This window comes from Labrus bergylta, chromosome 5, assembly GCF_963930695.1.
Source record: "Labrus bergylta chromosome 5, fLabBer1.1, whole genome shotgun sequence".
NCBI lineage: Eukaryota > Metazoa > Chordata > Actinopteri > Labriformes > Labridae > Labrus > Labrus bergylta.
The window spans coordinates 18,259,656-18,283,153 of record NC_089199.1 but is presented as its reverse complement, the minus strand read 5'-3'; the positions used below and the strand labels follow the sequence as shown (position 1 = coordinate 18,283,153).

Sequence of the window (23,498 nt, the reverse complement as noted above, 5' to 3'; positions counted from 1 at the left end):
CATTGTGGACTGTGTGGACACTTAGTTGAGGCTATTATAAACAGTATACATGTTCACAGGCTTAGAGACATCTAATGCAGATATACCTTAGTAATGACCCCAGAGCTCAAAGTGTCTAACTGCAGCTTCATGCCAGATAAGACAACAGTGAAAAGGTTAACTGTTGCACTTTGATCCTCTGATGGCTGTGAGCTGTTTTTCCACAGCTCACAGAATTCATCTGATAAGGTTGATTATGTACACAGTGGTCTTGAGCCACAGTACACTTTACCTCTTTCTCTCTCTCTCTCTCTCCGTCTGTCCACTTTTTGAACAAATTTTTACACTTAACGACAAATACATTTAAAAAAAGCCTTGTAAATGACCGTAATCCAAAACTGCCTTGTATTGACTTACAGGTTGTGCAGGGTATTTTTTTTTTTGCCATACATGTCAAAGATAAATAACTACCTCTTCACAAGTTGGATATTTTCCTCTTGAATCAGTTTAAGATATCTGGACTTTCCTGTCACTGTATCTCTATAAATATTTGCATAAGTACAGATGTGTTGACTGAAAGAACCGAGCAGGATCCTGTTGATACTGTAAACATTGTTCCATTGAAGAAGGGACACTGTTGGCTCTGTGTAAACATTACAGTTAGACTATCATGGACTTTCGTAATGACTATATTTTCATTTCTGCCTTGCCGTGTTGTAGTATTTTAAGGAGCATATTGTCTTTGCACTTGGAAGAGTTTTTAAATTAAGTGGAACAGGAGGATTTGGATATCTGGTGAAGCTAGAGCACAATGGTTCTGAATGATCACAGCTCTAAAGAAACATTGTGCATCACAAAGTGCAGTAAGGTCATCAGGGTGCAGGCCAGAGGTCGTACTGATTATTAGATTTTAGATTATTGACTCTAAGTGATTTCTGACAATAAACAGTCAATTTGAACTTTAATTTGAGAAAATATGAACTCATGCTCACCTTTTCCCTAAAAAGAATTGTTGATTTTGAATTAATTAATTGTAAAGTATTATGACAGCGAAGATACCTATTGTGTTTCTATGTGCAGAATGACCAGAAGAGGACAGGTAATTCCCGTCCTGCACCCCCCCCCCCTCTCAGTTTTGAAACAAAAAGCAAATGTTCTATGACATCTGCTGTCTTCTACCTTGAGCCACATCACACATGCTGCTGCTTTTTCATTGGCTGAAGAGATGCTACTGATCGATCGGTTTAAACATGAGAGAGTTAGACTGACATTTTACACATGCACAAAGTTAAGGCTGCTGCCCCTTGTTGGTGCAGAGGAGAGTCTATTCAAAAATGTCTTAAAGAACTATAGACTAGTACTGAATTGTGTTCCAGCATTAAAAGTGTGGGAAGGGGTCGGGAATCAATATCATTTCACCATCATACGCTCAGTGCACGGAGCTGGAAACGCTGATATGACAGTTTGTTGCTGGGGAGTAACACTCACTGGCCCGCTGGGGTCCACACGATGCATAGACAGTTTATATTATTTAACACTCGTTTATGACAATTGGACATTTATTTCCTTTCTGTGTTGTAACGGATCACATTGTTTTCAATGGGGGATCAGGTTCGTGGTGTCGCTGTTTTAGCTGCACTTCTCTTCGGCACAGTTAACAGAGAACTTTACTCTGTTTTTTATCGGACTGTAAAGAGCCAAAATGTCTCTAAACTCCTGAAGTTTAGCGGTCTTTCTTGTCATCTTGTCGAGGATAATTTCTCCTGTTTTTTTCCGGCTGTTTCCTTTCCGCTCCTGAGGTCTGTAAGCCCGCCTACCCATATCCCTGCGACATGATTGGCTGTTCTTGGTCCTTTTCTTCTTCTCTGTAATGTCAGGTGGCAACGAGTGTTTAAGGCGCATTAGCGCTATTTATATTGACAAAAATAATATTGCGATAATTATCGTTATCGTTTTATCGCCCAGGCCTTTTGAGACTGATTGTGAGGTACATGCAGCCTTTAATAGGGTTTAACTTTCATCACAGTGTTGTTCAGTCTTCAGGCTTGACTCCCATTGTGTAGAAATTAGACGACTGAAGTGAGATGAACAGACTGAGACTGAACAGTTCTTGATTACATTTGAATTTGTGTACATAATAAGCAGTTAAAAAAGTTAAATCTCAATATATTTTATTGCAATTCTCAGCATATCGCAAAATGTTTAAAATCGCAATAATATATTATCGTTGGGCCTCTGGTGATTCCCACCACTAGTATCAGCCCTGTAGTGATGTTGTAATGAATGAATACTTGCTTCTCTATGTTGTCCAATTCAGAAGAGTTTTCACCTCTACTTTTCTATTCCACTCAGTGTGTTGTTGATATGTCAACTACATACACGCATGTCTTAAAGTGATCAGTAGTAATGTGAAAGTTGATCTATTTTCTCAAAATGTAAGGTTTTATTTACGGGTGTCTGCAGTGAAATAGCTTTTTTAAAAACTTGTATGTTTACACTCACTGGCTGTTGTATCCGCCTCTGTTCCTGCTTCCATTTGTGTCCCTTAGCCTTTTTTATTTCTCTCGCTCTCTCTTTCTCTCCCGGGCCAGGTGATAAGAGTAATGATGGGGGATTCTCTCTGGTCTGCATCACAGTGTCAGAGCCTGAGAAACTGAGTGACAGCTCGGTATCTCGACAATAAAATCAAATCAGCTTTGACAGTATGTCAGCTCAGCTGAGAAATTCAGTTTACAATGATTTGTCAACGCCGATGCATAGGACATCACAATATTCAGATGGTTAAGCTCCAGGATGCTCTTAAATGGGAGTGGGATGTTGTTTTTATACCCCATGCTCTCGCTTTCTCTCTGTCCCTCTCTGACTTTCTCTCATAAATCAAATCTCCTGAATTCTTGTCTGCACAGCGAGATAATCCTCAGGCTGTTTTTCACTGTCACTGCACAGTGGTGAATTTGTAAACGTTTGCTAACTTTTTATTTTTTGTAAGGTGTTCTTGCTCAGTAATAACCCAGCAGCCCAGCACGGTTTGAAGGGAAACACTAGGAGGAGAGGTGGCTCAATGAGCCTCAGTCCTGAATATTTTACAGAGGGGGGTGGAGAGCACGAGTCTTGCAAAGACTTCTTTGCTGGAACTTCAAACGACGGGCGGCTTCCCCATCTGTCTCAGCGAGAACACATTTACATTTCCTCCCCGCAAGGGATACTGGAGGACGAAGTTAGCTCTAACTGGATTTGAATATCGCTTTACCAAGGTTAACAGCCATTTCTGTAGCTGGTGAGGTGCTTAGGCTTTTTCAATAATTTAGAAGGGCTGCAGTCATTAGGAAATGTTGGCAGCCACTGAAATGGGGAATGCAATGAGTGAATGCACTGCGATAAGCTTAATTCCTGCTGTTGTTGTAGTGAGGATAATGAAGAAAAAGAGGGAGTGAGGCTGAAAACGAGTTGAGAAAACAATGTCAGTGATTGCTGACAGCTGTAATTTATTTTAAGTGCGGTATGTTCAAGATTATGTTCAGATCTCATACTGGCTTATCCATCATTTTTGAAATCAGACCTTCAAACATATTGGAGGTGTGGGGCACTAGTGGCCTTGTGGTTGGTGCGCCCTCCCCATCCCCATGTACAAAGGCTGTAGTCCTCAGAGCGGGCGCCTCGGGTTCGAGTCCAAACCGTGGCTCTTTTCCCGTGTTTCTTTCCCATTCTCTTTCGCCCAGATATCAGACTCTATCCACTGTCCTGTCTCTAGATAAAGACTTGAAAGTTCCCAAAAATAAATCTTTAAAAACCTTGCTGGATGTGTGATAGTTTTCATAATTTAGTTTGCCTTTTTGTTATAGAGACTTAAAACCATCAGTTAATGTATAGAAAGTTTGAAGGAGCTGATTGTATGTTTTTTGTGCTGTAAATAATCAGTAAGTGTACAGTTTAAAATGTGCACAGTGTTACAGAAACATGGCTGCTGCTATAGTGGCCATGGAGACTCCAATAAAGATGCTATCTTAAAAGTAATAAATGATGTCCACACACCTGGTGTGTATGGAGCACCAGGGGATCGATACTTTTTTAAAACTCTTATCTAAAACCCTTTTCACACATACAGAAAACTCCTGAAAAGCTCCAGAGATTTGGCTACCCGGAGGGGATTTAGGCTATATGTGAAAGCAAACAGCCAAATTTTTCACGCAGACTTTACACAGAGTTTCTCCGGCCAGACCCTTAGTATTTTTTCCGCAGAAAGTCCAAGTGAGCTGATGTGAGAATGCAGCAGCATAGACTCCGGAGAATTCACCTCGAGCCAATAGGACCCCAGTGATGTTTATATACAGTGAATGCCTAAAGTGTCTGCACACGACCACTCTGATCTCCGTGCACGTCATTAAACGGCTGCATTATGTTTTCTGTTCGTCAGTATGTTATGTTCTCATTATAACGTTGTGTGTCAGCCGCTACTTCTGTGTTGTTTTTTTAAGTCACGTCTTACCTCAGGAAATCCCCCGCTCCCCCTCCCCTCTGACAGGGAAAGTCCCCCGCTGTGAGGAGCATATGTGAACGGTTAATTCGGGAGAATCTCCGGAGCAGTCCTCCTGTAATTATCTAGATATTATCCAGAGTGCTTATGTGAAAACGGCTTAAGGGTATAGTTCAATATTAGGTTTGTTTTTTCCCTCTAAATGTATTTAGTTATTCCAACAAACAACTTTAAGCTGCTCAACCTAACCACGTACACGCACAGACACAAACACAAGGTGTACGCCTCGCGTTTTGAAAAGTTCCTCTCGATATTCCGTTATTTATAGGAGGCGAGGAGCACAGAATCAGCACCAAGCAGCTAACGATATTAAAACGAAGCCATGAGAAGCTTCAGTTTTGATATGAGCCAGGGGTGTACGGACAGTGGACCTTCTCTCTCTCTCTCTCTCTCCCTGTCTTACTAGCTCTACGGTTTTGTTAGCCAGTGTCTCCCAACAATCGGCTGATGTCAAGGGTCACCAATGCACGAGTGCATCCCTAGTTTTTGTCTTTGTTTAATTGGAAGAGATTGAATACCCTGTAATTGATAGACCCTAGGAATCCTAACCTAAAAACAAGCAGTGCTCTGCTTAGCTCATGTTATAGGCAGCTAACTCAACCTCGCAGTAACATTTCCACCACAGTTTGGAACTTTTTTTTTCTTAAAGTAAGATTTTTAAAATCTGTGACAGACAACTGTTTTGGCTCTAAGTAAATATACTCTAAAGCTTGATTAATGACCCACCAGGTTACTGGAGGCCTCATTCATCATCAACATCTGCTACATTTCTTACTAACTGGCTGCAATGAAAGAATTAAATATTGTGTAACTCAGCTCAATCAATATAGAAAAAATGGATCATATTTCTCACAATAATAACCATGTCTGCAGCCATGTTCACCCATCTAAACAATGCTGTATCTCGGGCTGAACTTTGACATAGTTGCACATCCTTGTGTTGCCTCATCCTCATTACTGTGTTATCCTCCCCTTAGACCTGACACTTTTGAATATAGCTCCTCTTATTAATTATGCTAATTACTCAAATCCCTATCTGTAGAAGACACAACAGTGAGGTTTTGCTTTCTTAAGCCTGTCTGCAGGAGATTAGACCTGCCCTGCATAAAGACCTGCCAATGATGCAAATCTCACTGATCTAAATCCTGCAGCCATGCACCACTGCCCGCGCCTCTGTCTGTGCTCTAATGCTCTATTCCCATCTCTCTAACAGACAGATGTCATTTCTCTCTCCGTACTCTATTGGTCTGGCTACAGCCTTATCTTGTTAGAGGCAAAGTACGTTCAAAGCCATGAGTGGGTTGCAGCAGTAATGAGAGCAAAAGTACATCTTTGGTGCCTTACATGCAATATCACACGACGTGTCTCCTGGTTCCCTTTAAAGCTGAATAGTCAACATTTTTAACTGATCTAATGTAGTCTGAACATTATGAGGTTTTACAAAGAGATGTACTCGAGGTTAAAACGACCTTTCTGTAACAGCTTAAGCAGAATGTAAAGGCTGATGATTGTAAATGCCTGGATGTACTTCTTTGAGTAAATGCAGTCAATTAACCTGCGTTATGTTTTAAAGGATGAGGCATAGAGGCCTTATTTGAAATAAATAGTTGTGGACTTACCAACATAACACATGACTACCTTTGCCATTACAAATCCAGGGAGGTATACTGCACAAGCTGAGGACAGAAAGTGGAACATCTTCCTTTATTCATCTTGTACTTTAATTAATTAAATGCGACCAGGTTAATTCAAGCTCTCCGAGTTAACTTCATGGGGCATGCTCTCATTACATGGCTTGTAAGTGGAGAAATGCCTCCCATTCATACTGGTCTGTGCAGAAAATCCACATCATCTCTGTTTTTTTTTACCTCCTCTGTGTCCTTTGCTGTGTCTTGCTCTCTCACGCCTTACTACACAGGGCTTGTCTGATTGCAGTGCCGCCCGTATTTATGAGTTACAACTAAGTAGCAAACTGCCACCTCATTAGCAGAAAAACATTCTCCTGCAATCAGTTCAGCAATGATTTTGACAGTCGCTCTGCGCACTGCTCTCTCTATGATTAAGCCTGTGCTCATGCAAGTGGCAAGTGGACACTATAAATTCTCCCCGGATGGTTAGCGAAACGGATGGCAAAAGGAGACAAGTTCATAACCTGAATGGGAACAAATCAATTACATAGAATTGTTGAACTGTTAATTTCTTAAACACTTGATAATGCCCCTTAAGAGCATTCTGGTTAATTAACTCTGCAGCCATTTGTCGTCACTAATAAGCCAGTGTCATTTCAAAGCGGTTAGGCTCTGGCCGTAACAAGTAATGAGGATTTTAACCTCTCTAGACATCTTGAGATACCACAGTATGTGATGCAGTGCCTCTGGAAAACCAGATGTCCACATGTTGTGCTTAGCACTTTAAAACTGAATTTACTTATTTGTTCGGGCCAGAGTTTGTGATAAGTTTGAGCTGAAAATAACCCCATCTCTTCTAGAACCCACTTCTGCAGTGCTGAACTGAATTTTCAGTCCCAGTAATGTGGCAATTCATTTCAAATGATACCTTTCATAAAACAATATGGTGTGTGATATGTCAATATTTCTCTGAATTCTATTACATGGTCGTTCTACAGTTAGATTAGTGCTTCCATTATTGTTCCTTTTCACAAAAACATAATGTTATTCCGATGATTCAAAGTTTTTCATAGCTGAGAAATGGAAAAAATCTCTGCAATTTATAAATTGTACTGATTTGCATATTTTTGCTTTTGCCTTGCATTGCAAACAAAGCTATGCAAAAGTGATACAATGGCAAGCTACTCTCAAACCAGTTTCAAGGAAATAGTCAGTGTGATGCTATTTTTGAGGGGTTGGAATGTTAAATGTTTAATGTGTGTTCAACATGGTGATCATTACGGCAGATGAAGGAGTTTGATATGACACAGACCTGAATAAAAGAAACAAATAGGCAAAGATTAACAATGAGCCGCCAAATTAAATTCTTCTGACAAAAGTCTGTGTTGGGTAAAGTCTTAAGGTCATATTAAATGGTCTAGTAGTTATTGAAATATTTCATGTTTGAATAAAGCCGTGGATCAACAGATGGATCGACTGTTTGTAACAACCAGTTTAGACTCATGTTGCTGATTTTGCACTTTTACAATGGCTTAATTTTTCAACACCAGAGGTTATCACTTGGTTTAAACCCACAGACTTCGTACATCCGATTTTCAACCATTCCTCTGCAAAACGTTTAACTTTTCTGCAGCACTTTTTCTGGACATAAAATCAAACTAGCCCTGTCATGTCAGATTTTCATTAGAAGGTCAGTCACTCAGGTATGTGCGGTCCTAAAATGAAAGGCCTTTTGAGCCTCCGCTGATTAGTGTGGACTTCTGCCTTTTCTTACTGTCACAGGGCAAGGTCAATAACGATTTTTGTGAATCCTCATGAATAGGGCCTCTCATAATCATGTCCTAGCTTTAGTAGCCACTCAAGTAGCAGCCTTTTTATTTCTGCATATAGTCTCTTTGGAATCAAGCCTGGATTAACATATTGAGAGTTTCCCTGAACGGAGCTGCTCTTTGTCCAGCCTTGGAGACTTAATGATGGAAGCCTCTGTGAGAGTGTGTTGGTCTCTTTAGCTTAAAGTATATTCAGAGTCTCTCGCAGTAAAGACGGCCTTAATGCAGCTCCTGATAGTGCTTTAAATGTATTCATAATTTATAAACTGTTAAAAAATAACCCCACCATGAAGTCATTTGTTACTTTTTCATTGACTTGTGAAGGCTGGTGAGTGATAACGGCGTACTAGTATTGATTGGTTCACAAAGCAGCAACCACTTTGCGTGTGTCTTCCATATCATCAATCAGCGCAGTCTTCCTGAGAAGTCTGCTTCTGAACTTAATCTAGGAGAGCACTGGGTAGAGCAGGTTCACATACCAGCGGAGAAAAACAGCCTGAAAAACCACAACCAACCACAGTTTTATTTACAATATTGCCCTGGAACTATGCACCAAAAAAACATATCTCAATATTTTTAGCTGAATGGTGATATACGCTATATCTCAATATGTCATCCTACAAATAAATCTAAAAAAAAAAGTCAGTTCTGAGCGCAATCCGAATGGGTAAAATGCCACACAGGCACTTTCATTGACAGCCAGCTGCACAATGTCTACCTGTTTATAAAAAATGATATCAAAATAAACTACCCATTTGTGAAATAAATCATCTCAAATAAAAATGCTACTATGGACATTGTACTATATGACATTATTTTAACACAACATAAACTATATGATATAAGTGATATTGTCTTACCCTATTAAAAACTTGATGTATTACCCAGCTTTAATAAAACCTAAATTACAATTTTAAACAACGAGCTATACTTCCTCGTAATTACTGCGTTTATACAAAACTTCTAAAAAAAAAAATCACATGGGGAAAGGCCAAATGTTATATTAGTTTTTGCTAGACTGGCACAGTCACCATCTTTCCAATCAGGGTGTACAGTCCAGTCTCAAGATCTGAAAAACAAACATTTATTTAAAGATTCAAATAATTTGTTTTTATATAGGTTACATTAAAACTTAAAGAGGTCATATTATGCCCTTTTTGGGGTTCGTCTTTTTAATCTATGTACCTACTAAAGTATGTTCACAATAGCTAAAGTTCGAAAAAAGTGTCTGTTTTCATGTACTGCCGCTCCATGCACCAGCTTGCTTCTGACTCTCTCTCTAAGGCTCTGAAGTGCCCACGTTCAGAGTCCCCATGTGTGCCAAGTCTGATCTAACATTAGCAAACATTAGCACCTTAGCACTACTGTGCTACCGCAGGATACGGCATATTGTGGGCGTGCTACAGAAGTTAACGGGCGTGCAACATGAGCTGCTGGGCTTGCCACAACGAGCCAATGGGCTTAGATCAGTGATCTCACACTGACAAGACGTTACACTGGCAAATTCTTTTCGAGGGGGGCTAGAACCGAGCGTTACATGCAGCTAATGCTGCAGCTAACAGGAGGACGTAGGAGAAGCCGCGTTTCCGCGGACTTTGAATTTTTGCACATAGATGTGCCTAAACATGCACAGGACACTTGGAAAACACATTAAAGAGCAAATAAAACCAGAAAAAAGCATAATATGACCCCTTTAATATAATTAATTATAATTGATAATTACGTACAATGAGTATCAAGAGCCAACAGCTTATCATTCTCAGGCCCATCATATATCTTTGAGTGCTGTATAGCCCTCACCATCAACCGCAGGTATTCCCTGATTATCCCACCATTATCCACCACGCCTTCTCCTTCCCCCTCACTGTCGATATCACATCCAGCTTTGCTCCTGGGTCAAAGTGGCGTTGTTTAAACGCTTGCATACTACCCTGCAAGATGTTGTCTCTGCAAACGTTTATTTGATTGCTTGTCTGATTACAGGTTAGATCCACTTTGCTGAGGAGCTTCATCAAAACAGTTTGCAGATTCATTCTGTAACATATACAGATATGACAAAAGACAATATTCATATGAAGTCAAATAACATACTGTGTTGATGAAGATTCACTATTCTCCACTATTTTTCTAGGAGTTGGTTGAAGAGGCAATGATTGTACAAGGTACTGGTGAGGAGGAGGAGCAGGTGAAAGGCTCTCTGTTGGTCTATGGCAGGGCAGGCATTGCTCGGGTCACATGCAGATAAAGAAAACCTCACTGGCCATTTCTTCTTGCCCAGCAAAATCAAACACTGTCTAAAGCAGAGAACAGAAACTTTACATCTATGAATTATCATACTATTCACATCAGAGCAATACCTGACATCAGAGATGAACTCCTTCTCAGAGGTTAACACTAAGACAGATTACAAGCTTCCTTGTCCTCTCCAATCCATTTGGGAACTTGAATTTGAGCGGCACACCAATAGGTTCTTCAAAAGCTTCAATTCTGTCTTGTCGTGCCTCAGTTGCCTATAACACATAATTACACTTGTATTCATTTTAAAATGCATTTATTAGAGCAACAGACTAAGAAAGAGTTATTGAAATCACATTTAATTACATAATAATAGAATTCACCGTCTCTGTTCCTGTGCCTTCAGTCCCTGACATCTCATTTCCTGTTTGAGAAAAAAGAAAATATGTTTTCATCTAATCCATTCATAAAATACAAATGTTTTTTTCATAGACAATCCAGCGTGAAAGTAGACTACTTTTTTCTCTGTCCGCCAACAATGATTCATTCAATTCTGTGTCTTGTTGAAGCCATAAAGACCGCCATTCTTGCAAAGTCTGAAAAGCAATCAGTACAACCGAGAGATGCAACATAATTAGAATAGAAAAGTGTTTGACAGTAACCCATTTCAGAAAAAATACAAAACTTTTATCAAAAACGAATAGTTATGAAGGCAAGAAGATTAGTTGACATCTACAATTGCTATTACTTGATTTAATGTTAAAAGGGCTTGTCATACGTCTCATTCGGAGCAGCAGGAAACCACGTCCGGCTATTACTCCAACAACTGTGTATCTTGTGTTTAAAAAAACATTGCCGATATTTAGTATGGACATCCAACAATGTAACATTATATACGTATTTAATATGGATCAGCATAACAGACTTTAATATTTGCTTTGACAGTAACAGCTGACAGTTGCTTGTGATAACAGTTGGTGTCTTCACATTAACAACTTCATCCTAAATTCTACTTCAGTCTTTATATGTCCGTTCACCAACATTTACAAACCTCATTGTCACAGTGCTGTGCTGCTTCCACAATCTAGTACAGGGATTGTTTAAATTATTGCTTTAATAATTACGTTTTACATCAATAACCATCACAGTTGATTGATTGGTTTAACCAGCTCATCTTCTATGAAATGATTATCGTGTATGAATTTCATGGCATAACCAAAAGATGGATTGTTATATCTGCAGTGATGATGTTCTTACTGCGATAAATAGCCTGTGTTGAGGACTAATGACCCTTAGTGACAGTCAGCGCTGAATCACATCTTCACTCAGTAGTGGCTGGATCCTGCCTGGCTTCACCACCATTCAAGAAACAAATGTGTTTTTTGACCTGCAATGTCAACCCTTTGAATATTTGAGTGACAGGTTAACGAGCAGCGCAGCCTTGACTGGCTGCCGGTTATGGGCCTGATCAGAGGTGATTGCCTGCTTTGTAACCTGCCCCTTGTAAATTAAAACTTATGGCTCTAATAAATTTCCAGGGGAGCCAGAACTATTCTGTCAAATGGTGACTTTTTGACATTGTTCCTCTCTCGCATAGTGAAAGAGACAACCGGTTTTAAATTAGCCTGAGGATATTGACTCCTCAAGTTGAAAAGAAGGACAAACGGCAAAGTAGTGGCATGTCTTTTAATGACTTTTGCAAAGTGTCAAGATCAGACATCCCCTCAAAGTGATGACACTTCTCACAACAAGTGTGGTTTGACATTGTGCATGCTGCTCTCAACCAGACACGAGTCGGCACAATCTTGTGCCTCTTAAGAGGAGTCCTGATGTAGCATGATGCTGTGTTGAATACCATATGGACTGTCCAAAGAATTGTTTTGGGAATAGTGTTGACTTCACCAAGAATTCGTCCTTCAATGCCACTCGTAGATCCGTACCGCTGCCACAAGGACTTGGCAATCTGATGCAGCTGCTGCCTTAGCACTGTCTGCCCTCCCCGTGTCTTTGTGCGAGGGTGAAGCCACTCTGAGTGCTCTGTGAAGAGCGCTGCCGTATGGTGCCATAGTTTATTCAGCACATTTCAATGTTTCAAAGGTTTCTTTGTTCTTTTTTTTTTACTTATAAATGTCAACACAATTTAGTTTCAGCAAAGGTCTTCATGAGGTGTTTGTAAAGGTTTCTGCTGCGACTTTTCCACTCTTTTCTTTACATTTGTATTTGCATTTTAAATGGACATGTTTGCAAATCATGTCAGCGTCAACTTTTGAATTTTTTTTCCCTTTTTTGTAAGAAAAAAAAACAATGAAGATAAACACGTTCTAAGTTGCATGGGTTGTTATGAAGAAAAATATCATTGCATGGCTTCCAATATGGACTACACTTCTAAAAGAAAAACAAATAAATTATATATTTAAAGGAAGAATGTGCAACCTTTTTGAACCAGTAGATGTCCCCTAGCATGAAACCAAAAGCGGGCTAATGGTTCTCTTTAGTTAGTTAGTTGCTTTTGCTGTCAATAAAAGATATTTAAAGACAGAAAACTTTATCGGCCAAAAATCGGAATCGGCCATAGAAATTGAAATGAGTACATCTTGACCTTACATCTAAATAAACAGTGAGTATGTTATTTCTTCTTTTCTCTATCGACTAAAACAGCTTTTATACAAAAGGAGAGGAGTCGGCCGTCTCCATGTAAACACGGCTCTGACAACATCACAGCCAGCGGGACTCGCACTTCTCACTCATTGAAGACAGTCAGACTCGGAGAGACATTTAGATTGCTGAATTCTGCTATATTTATGTGTGAAATGTTCTTCTTTAAATGATTTTGAGATTCTTTTTTTCACCAAACATCAATTCCAAATCTCTTAAAATTGTAACATGTTGAACAACTCTTCTCAAGTACACTATGATTTATTTGGATAAAGCTAGTTTCTGTTTACCAGATTTTACCTCAGACGACTTCAGTCCCACAATGCACTAACATCAAATGGATGGTGTTGAAACTTACACTTGGCTGCACCTTGCTGTGTGAGTAATTTCATAGTAGATCAAAAAATCTGTCAAAAGCACCATTAGATTCCATTTGAAAGTGGGACTTTTGGTTTTGACTTTAAACAAAATCATTTCTAAGAAAGAAAAAAATGCAGTCTCCTCATCTGCTGCAATGTACGTGACATTTTGTGATCACTCCCTGAATGTCAAGAGTCTTGCTGCGAGCCCGCTGAAAGCAAAAATTCTTTCACATAATAAGTGCTTCCTCAACATGACTTCAGCTTCCCTCTCCTTCGCCTCATTTGATTTTCTTAGCAAAGGTTCTTTTTTTGTGCATTTAAAATCAGAATACAGGCACAAAGTTGTTAATCATAATAGGGATATGATGGGTTATATTCGTCTCTGGTTTCATAAAGTAGGTCTTAATGCAAATAGTTGTGGCTTGTTTTTACCTCCTAGAAATTCATGTGTATGACCTGAAGGGAGAGCGAGGTACAAATTTTGTGGGCCTTTTTTGAGAACCTGCCTCTGGTGTATTGACGGTGAGCCAAGTGCTTTGTCAGAACGGCTGACTGAACAACAACTGGAAAGGAAAAGAGACTGTGCTTTGCTTGTCAATTTATAGAGCCCTGGCAACTAATGTGAACATGTGCTTTTAAAAACTCTTTGCAGTTTCCCCCCCCCATGTGTGCTCTGTTGGATTTGGTGGGCCTTTTGAAATCCTGTCTATTTTAATTTGCAGAATGAATGGGAGCTTTTCCTTAAAAATTGTTTTGTCTTGTTCCTTCCCATTTGCATATATTAATAGAGAGTATTGCTGTTGTCATCATCACCACTCTAAATCTCTCTTGCCTCTGCGTCCCACTTCTTGTCACTTGGATGCATTCATGAGACGTTCTAAGTGTTTTTGTGTGTATAGGAGCTTGTTGTTAATATTTATGCCATTTGGGCCCATGTCAGAGCATACAAGTTTGTTTGTGTGCACAGCCCATCCCATGTTGTGTCTATTCTTGTCCTCTCTCTCTGTGTGTGTGTGTGTGTGTGTGTGTGTGTGTGTGTGTGTGTGTGTGTGTGTGTGTGTGTGTGTGTGTGTGTGTGTGTGTGTGTGTGTGTGTGTGTGTGTGTGTGTGTGTGTGTGTGTGTGTGTGTGTGTGTGTGTGTGTGTGTGTGTGTGTGTGTGTGTGTGTGTGTGTGTGTGTGTGTGTGTGTGTGTGTGTGTGTGTGTGTGTGTGTGTGTGTGTGTGTTTTAAGTAGAGCAGTAGTTAGGTAAAGGACTGGGCAGGAGTGTCTCCAGAGTGTCGTTGATGATAATTACTGTAGAAAGTGTGTCTCCGGGGGCTGCAGGCCAGCTGCCTGCGTGCCTGTCTGCCTGCGTGCCTTCCTACCACACTGCCAGCCAGCTACTGCTTTCTCCTGGGCAGACATGTAGCACTCAGATTATTCCTCAGGACCTCAGCAGTATCATGACTTGAATATCTGATAGCATTAATTATGATGCGGAGTGACTGAAGTCTTAACGGTCAAGATTTGTCTGAAGGGGGATTTGAGAAGAGGAACCCATCAATTATTAAGGTGGAAATGTAATCATTCTGGAAATGAAGAAGTTGCTTAATTGGCAGGTTTGCCAGGTAAGGAAGTATCAAACCAATTTATATCCAGTTACATTTTTTCTTGAGTGTTATTCTGTTCCAGTATTTACAATAACAATGGCACAATTTCATTTAGTAGACACTTTTCTGGGCATGCCCAGAAAACCTCCAAAGGCCTTGTCCTGGAGGTATCCTAATCACATATCCTAACCACCTCATCTTGTCTCCTTTTGATTTGAAGGAGAAGCAGCTCTACTCCTAGCACCCCCCAATTGTCTGTCATCCTAACCCTACCTGCTAATTTCCAAATAGTCCTTGGCACCGCCACCCATAAGTGCCAGTTTTGCGCCCTTTGACAGCATAAGGGTAGGGGAGTGCAGCTATGAGCAGCTGTAACCACATCGAAGGAGAACAACAAGATCACACAGGAAACAGAGAAAAACTTGCAAACAGCATGTTACTTTGTCTTACTGAGGCTGATTTGTTGTTTGTTTGATGCCTGTTTTGACTTAAGGGTGATAAAGTGATAGAAAATGTGATCGTGAGTATGGACTTTTTAAGGAATATAAAAGAAGCAGCATGTTGCATTGTTGTATGGCTTCTATTTTAGTAAGAAAAATTTGATCTTTCAGAATGTGTTAGCCGGTAAAGCAACAGGTTGTCTCTGGTATTTTACTCACCTCTTGATGGTGTCAAGTCAAGCAGGAATTCATTTTTATCTCACTGTTATTTGACATTAATGACAGATTTTCTCAAACTTTTTAATTTTTTAATTTTAATGATGATGTTGAGCCGTTAAGAATACTTGTGATTCCTGCAAATGCCTTCAGGAGAGCAAAAAGAAGGATACATTACAGGACACTGTGATTCTTACACAGATGAAGTTCAAAAGTTTAAAAACTTCAAGTCATTTATCGGTTATCTGTGAGACCATCTTTAATTTAATCAAAATTTCAAAAAACTCCTTTGAGTGTCTTTAATCAACATTTACAGAAATAAAAGAAGCTAAATGAACAGTTCATCTTCTTGTGCTGTCAATGCCTCATCTGTCATGTATTATTATTCATTTCCTGGTACTATGACTTATACTTTCACAAACAAAGGACAAAAGCTCAGTGACTGGAAATTATATAAAAAAAATTAAAAAATTAAAAAAAACATTACATGCATTAAAATACCCTCTAACAATTTATTGTGGGGTAATAATAATATAAATTACTAAGTAATAAATCACAATGTGTTGCTTATTGGATTTTTCTCTGCCATCTCTGAAGCATTCACATTGTAGACTCAGCATAGCGTGGCAATATATTTTGCTTTGGTTAGTTAGTTTTGAAACTGTGCTGTATACAATGTGTATACTGTACATTTTTTCCCCAGCTTCAACAAAGATATAACATTAATAAAAGTGATCTTAAATAAAGAGCTGGGGTCTCCGTTTATTTTTCTTTCAGGCGAGATATCAAACTATTAATTTTGTTGCACTACTCGCTGAGCTGCTAATAGTTTTGAGATATCTATGCACTCATGGTAAACATATCTCAAACTAGGCTGCACTTATCACATATTTTAATTTAAAGAGCCTGTTATTTTTTTCTGGAAAACTTGAACTACATCACCAGATGACACGGACCTGCATAGCAAGGTACGTCGTTGTCAGTGTGCGGAGTAAGCGCCCATCTTTAAACCCACTGTCAAAGGCTCTGGTACATTCTAAAAAGTGCTTTAGGTTCTTTTCTATTCTCTGGTGTTTAGCCCCAGGTAACTGGCAGTGCCTGGAGGGACACCTCCAGCCTGATTTCACTCTTCTTGTAAGCTGCTGTTATTTTCAGAAACCTCCAAAGCTCTTTTCTTCCTCAACCTCTCGCCTCCATCTTTATGGTGTCAGAGGAGCCTTTCTGTGGTAACTAGCTGATTGGTTTTAGCCTCCTAGCTTGCTGGTATGGGAACCTCACATGATATGATTTCAGTTGGTCCAGTTTCAGTTGGACTAATACAATACATTGATTTTCTTTATTTTTATTTAATCCTAAAGCCTGATAGTTGGCACTTATGGAAAGCTCTTCCAATATTCCAGAACTTTTACCACCTTATGATTAAGTAATTACTAATTTTACATCAATACTGTGTCTGCCTGTACCACAACATTTAAATCCCAGTTCTGAATGAAATGACAAGTGATGTGAATGTAACCGCGAGTTATTAGTTGCGCCTAAACTCGGAAAGAAAACATCAACACTGAGTTCTGTAGTATGAACGAGTGTTCTAAACTTTAATTGGGCAGCCATTAACCTGTCAGCGGTTCAAAAGCACTGCACTTCTGTTTACACTCTTCAAAGAAAAGTCTCCTGGATAACAAACTGTTATCTAGAGTTAAACTGAAATACACAGAGCTTTATACGCTTCTCTAAGCATCTGCGAGAGAGTGCCGAAGCGCGCAAGGAACTCATGGGTCCGTGCAATGTCCGAGGGAACAAAACTTCCCTCTCAACTCCTGCGGAGAGATAAGACACAGCAAAACTAAGAGTGCAGAGTCACATCAGCAGAGAGAGAGGGAGCGCTAAGGTCCACAGTCCATAATTCCATAGATTTACAAAAGTAATCTGTAATGAAAAAAGTTATTTTGCTTAAAAGAAAAATAAAAGACTAGTTCCTTTATTTTAATATAATGACTGGTTCTCTGTAACATGGATGACTTTGGGTTGTGGTATCAGCAGGAATGTCACAATACCAGAATTTTAAACTGCAAAATGATACCACTGAAACACACAATGTCGATACCTGTCTCAATAACAACACAATACTTTTCCTAGGCAACCAATATTGGTAAATTTCTTGTCCTTTAATAACCAAAATTTGAATGAAATCTCCTGCACACTGACTAACGCGCACAAAAGCATTGGCCACGTTTCAGTACCCAGTTTTGTGTAATTTAGACACGAGTTCTCATATTTGATGGATTCATTGACTTGTAAAATACATTTTTTAAAGTTTCAGTACCTTTAAATGCAATTGACCTGTAGAATAATTAACATTGTAAACATGTGATTTTCGAAAATGTACCAAAATATTGAACATTTTGACTACCTTAGGTTCCACTGATTTAACCACCAGTGACTGTACAGATCTTAGAAGACCAAAAGATGGACTGACAGATGGAGGCATGAACAACGTCAGCAGGACTGATCGTCCTAAGGCAAACCGTTGAAATGACAAGAGAAGTGGATGTTTTAAGAGAGGAGGCCCTGCAGGTGCCTGACAGCAGTCAAATGAGTCGACAAAACAGAGAAAACTTGTTCTGCAGCTTGGCTTGTTAAGGCTGTGGGATATGTTCCGCTTTAGTGGACATGTAGGAATGAGCGACAGGCGGAAAAAGAGTTGATGCTCAAAGTTCTGCCTGACAAAAGACAGATAGAGATGGATCTATATCAGCCCATTCTATTTTAGTTTTTCCTAAATTCCTTATGTGTTAAAGTGTTGTATTTTTATAAATAGAGAGTAAGTATGTTAATGACACGACTAGGCAGATCATACAACAGTCAAGCAGTCCATTTCTTGCCCTGCCTTTGAACCCCATCCAGACTTCTGTGAGAGCCATATCATCATAACTGCTTGTCACATAGAGCTGCAGGCAGAGAATTGAAAGCATAGCTCCACACGTAGAAACAGTCATAACTGAAACATATGAATAGCGTGCTCATGGAGACGAGACTGCAGAGGTGACCCCCAGTTGCCCCTCATTACTGTATTCAGTTATGCGAGAGAAGAGGCCAGTATGGATCAACATGTACTGTTCTCCTAGAAAACAACCCATTTGGACTCTAATGAAGTCTCCTGACAGCCTCTCACAAGAGTTAGAACGGAGAAAGCATGCTAATACCCTGTGCTGTGGCACAAAGAGGGTCGTTTTGGCATGAGTTGTGAATTACCAGACATACAGTTTTGTTTCCAGTTGAGACCCATTTATGATTGTGCTTTGTTTTAGACGATAACAATGTTTTGTGAGGCTCTTCCCTCGATGTAGTGACCATATCAAGCTCATTAGCCTCTAATCACTACAGACCATTGTGGGTTAAAGGGAGCTAATTGTGACTTCCACAACACTTAATAGTCAAGAGATGTTGTACAAATACTCTCCCTTCCCCATCATGAATGAATAAGTGACGTCTTAAAAGGCCCAGTGGACCACGTTAGTTTGAGTGAGAATGACTGATGGTCATGTAACATTGGTGCAGTTTTTAAGTTTTATTTTAAATCAAGTGCCTAACAATCATTGTGTCTCATCGTCTGTCCAAAAAAAGCGCTGTTCTTCCTCACCATATTGACTCCTTTGTCATGTTTTCTTTTACGTATTCATGTTTATCTACTTCCAGGTCAAAGCCCCGAGCGGGAACTTTGGAGCATGCACAGATCACCTAGGCCAGTTGAGATGTATCACAGGTTGATGATATACATCCTGCCCACGTACGACCATGACGACATCCTGATAGTCACAGTGTGTTTTTTTGTCATGGACTGTTTAAAACATTCAAGTAGTCAAAATCACATCACCTGTTTGTTTCTGAAGAAGCATTTTTTAAGCCTAAACAAGGCTGTGGCCATATTGGAAATGTAATCTCTACCTGACTTTCAAAAATTGTAGAATTAGGCAGACCTTTTAAATTATTATAATAAATGACATCAATACTGAACAGCAAAACTTGCTTGTAGCTTTGTCTTTAAAGCCCTCTGTTTTACAATTATCTATTTAAAGACACTGTGTTTAATGACTTTGGAATTTCTAAGTTAGCGTTCTTCTCTTAAACCTTTGTATTTTATTTTGTTGTTTTCTTTGGTACCGATATTACGTGCACAGTGTCAATATTTTCCTCCTGCAACACTTGGTCTTGTGATAGAGGGACTCTAATTCAATCGAAGTGCAATGCCTTGCTTATTGCTATATTTATAGTTGTATGTTTGTCCCTGCAGTAGATTCCCCCCCCTTTGCTTTGGTCCAGTGGTTATGTAACACTAGGCTGTGTTTAACGTGACAGCCTACAGTAGTGTTGTAGTACTTGAATTCGCTCTTGGTCTTAAAACTGGTCTTGAGACCACTTTCTGAAGGTCTCTTCTTGGAATCGAAAGCATTTTTACTCTGTCTTCTCTCGGTCTCTCGGACTGGGCGGACTCCGGTTTTTAAATCAATTCCACCACTGACATCATAACTGTGATAAGAAGGACAATGCTCCCATCTTAAAAGAACAAATACTTTCAGTTCATATATAATTTGATTTTAATCCCCCGATCACAGCCGCAACCTTCCCGTTGTTACGCTTTGACTGAGTGACACGCCCCCTGCACACAAGATGATGATTTTTCAGTGATATTCATGGTCTCGGTCTTGTGATCTTTGTCTTACCCTGCCTATGTCTTGACTACACTAGCTTACAGACAACTTTATCTCCATTTTCCTGATCAAATATTGCAAAACTGCACTCCTCCTATGAGCTGCTATCCTTTCACTGTGCTTGTTCTCATCTGTGTAGAAGAGCATGCCGAGTTTCTTCATGAAGCACCTAATTGTGAACATCCCTAGTGAGGAAATACTCCAATGGAAGCATTGTTTACATTCTGAACCATAATTCCCCGTACATTTCTTGTTTTCCCTGTCTTTTAATGACCTTTCTCTCTTAATGACTCCCTGAAAACCTTCCCTGTGAAACGTGCATTCACACATGCCAGTATGCACACAAAACACACACACACACACACACACACACACACACACACACACACACACACGTGCCCAGAAGTGTTTGCTAGTTGAGGAGGTTATTGTGGGGGTACAGCTTGTGTCTCCCCGTCACATTAAAAAGCCAATTTCCTTTTAATAGAAAGAACAGCTGGACCTGACAGGTTCTGGGTCTGCAGATGGAGCAAACAGCTCCAGACCCTGTCCTGCAGCTTAGGCACAGCTGCCCGTCGTCTTATTACTGCAAGAGGAGACAGAGATGATAGAATGGAGGGAAGAGAGGAAGAAGGAAGAGGAGAAAGGGTGTAGCTTGTGCACTCTTAAGAAGGTGTGTTCGTTTAAGAATGTAAACAACTGCAGCAGAGAGACGCTGAACTCAATACTGTTGTCATTATGAAGATGGAACACAGGAGATTTGTACCTTTTTTTTTTTCCATAACAGCACTCTGTGATAACTATCTTTCACTTAAAAGTCATGCACTCATTCATTCACTCACCCCCCCTCTCTCTCTCTCTTTCTCCTCGTCCAGTGCACCTGGTTGAGTCCCAGGAGATGGCTGAATCTGCAGGAGTACCAGAGCAAGAAGCTGATGCAAGAGAGTGGGGTGGCTGTCCAGCGCTTCTATGTGGCCGACACAGCTTCTGAGGCACTGCAGGCTGCAAAGAGACTCAGTGAGTAGAGAGCAGTGCAGTTCTTCTTCTACTTCTTCTCCATCACATAGAAATAGCAGTCTGCAATAAGTTCAAGTGTTATCATTGTTTTGTATTGTACTAGTCCAGCTGGGTATTTAGATTGTTGAAAAACAGGGAAATCTTCTGTTCAGCTCTCAAGTTTATATGGCAGCTATTTCAATCAATCAATCAATCAATCATTATATATTGTGTAGCACCAATTCACAACAAGTGTTATCTCGAGACATTTTGCAAAAATCAGGTAGAAGACATTACTCTTTGTTCTGTTACATAAGAAAATGGGATAGGGGGAGATGGGATAAGTTGCAGGCACGATTTCATCTTTGAATTCCTGACGTTCCTGTTGTCCACACTTACCTTGCCGCTGAGGTGGAGGTCGGAGCAGGCCGTGCATGAATGATGACGGAGGTAGGTTGTGGGGACAACACAGTCCAATGGTGGTGGCTGGGCGTCGGGGATGTCGGGTTGTAGTAGTAAGACATGAGAGCTCAGGAAAATATGTGGTTAATAACTAAGATTTACAGAAAGTGACATGCAGTAATATGATGTTATAATGCACAGAGAGAGATAGGGCGAGATAGGAGATCAAGGTGCTAGTTCCCCTGGTAGACTAGGTCTATTTCCTTTGTCTAAACATGTATCCCCATGTAGTTTTGCACTTAAGACACATTTTATATTCTTGTTTTTTTTTTTAACTGTTAGTTGTTTTTGATCTCTGCGTAATTAAATGGCTGTATGGTGTTAAACTTAACAGTATTATCTGTGTTGCATGGCTCTATGGCCCTGCTACAGGATGTGCAAATGGCCGTGTCTAATCAGGGTGGAAGTTGTATCAGGTTTAATTTCATCTTTCTGCTGTTTGCTCCTTTTTTTTTTTTTTTAGTGTAATGGTTCTCTGTGTTTCTTCATGGTCTCACTGGCTAATGTATTCACATTTTATATCTTCATTTATTTATATGAAATTCTTGGCTGCATTTTGGATCATTGCCCCCACACACCCACAGAAAGGCAAGGAAGTGACTCAGAGGCCTTATTTTATTCTTTCAACACGGATCTTCACAAATACATTGTCCTCTCATGAACAAAGATGGTTTAACACATATTTGTATGCACCCACACAAAGATTTCTTTCTCATCCCCTACATTTCCTGTGCTACTGTTTCTCTTTCCTACACACTAAACCACCATACAGTGTGTGTATCCACCACCTCAGCAGCTATATATTTTATTCATTGTCCTCTTCAACTACGGCAGCGACTCCCTGATAACGCACCCAGGTCTGTTGTCAACCAGCAAGGTGCCGCTCTTCTTACCGCTGCCTCTGGGCTCCAGTGCCTGGGGTGCTGCTTTCAGGCACCCTAGTTGCAATGCAGACAAGATAAAATAATAGGTGTAAGATGATATATTTTCTTGACAGTACCTATAGTGCTTGGTACGGAAAGAAATGGAGTGACAGAAAGCTCAGGGCAAAGGAGTTAAAGGGAGCAGACAGCCTTACAAAACCAAGGCTGGGTTCAAGGGTTGGTTTTCTCAACTCAGGATTTGCAGTGCATTTTTTAGACACTAACAAGTCAGATACTGTAGCAGATTGAAAAAGTTAAGATGCTGCATGCATCACATTTTTCTCCTTGCACTCAAAAAGTGGCATGTTCGGGCAATTGTAAATTTATTTCTGGACATTTTCTTGATAAACTGACGAAAATCATTGTGTGGAGAGAGAGAGAGAGGAACTTTATAAAGATGGCGCCTGAAAGGAATTTATTGTGGCAGATTCTCCGTTGACGGAGAGGCTCTTGCATGACTGCAGTTAAGACATATTTAATGGTGTCCTCAACCAACATTTTAAGTGAAGCTGCAGGGAACTTGCACTTTTTGTTGCGCTCCATTGCTTTCCAGAAATGAATGAGACACGTGCTAAATCAGGTCTTAATTAGCGGCAGTGCGTTCAGATTAACTCGACTGTGGTTATGACCATTTACATCTTGAGCGTTCAACTCCGCAGCTAAATTAGAAACATGCGGCAATGAAATTCTTGCAGCTCTGACAGTTATGTGCGTTTGGCTTAGTAAATCAAGCCCTTCTTCCCAGAGCGTACTTCAGAACTGCTTTATCTTCTCATTTCCATTGAAGGAAAAAAAAAGAAAAAAAAGCTTTGGTCAGTGTTCTAGTGCATGTGCGTGTTTATTTTTTCACACTTTGTACCATAAACCATTGCTGGCAAACTATCAATGCATGCAAGTGAGCATCTAGTGACGCTTCATTTCTTCAGATACGCATAAATGT

At 40.0% G+C, this 23,498-nt stretch overlaps 1 protein-coding gene across 1 annotated transcript in view; it reads left to right on the top strand.

Annotated features, from left to right (window-relative positions):
* Positions 1–23,498, top strand: part of suclg2 (succinate-CoA ligase GDP-forming subunit beta) — a 106,807-nt gene that overhangs the window by 642 nt on the left and 82,667 nt on the right. The window contains exon 2 of the mRNA XM_020633129.3: positions 21,053–21,194. Within this exon, the coding sequence (XP_020488785.1) occupies positions 21,053–21,194 (142 nt within the window). The remainder of the gene's footprint in view (positions 1–21,052; positions 21,195–23,498) is intronic.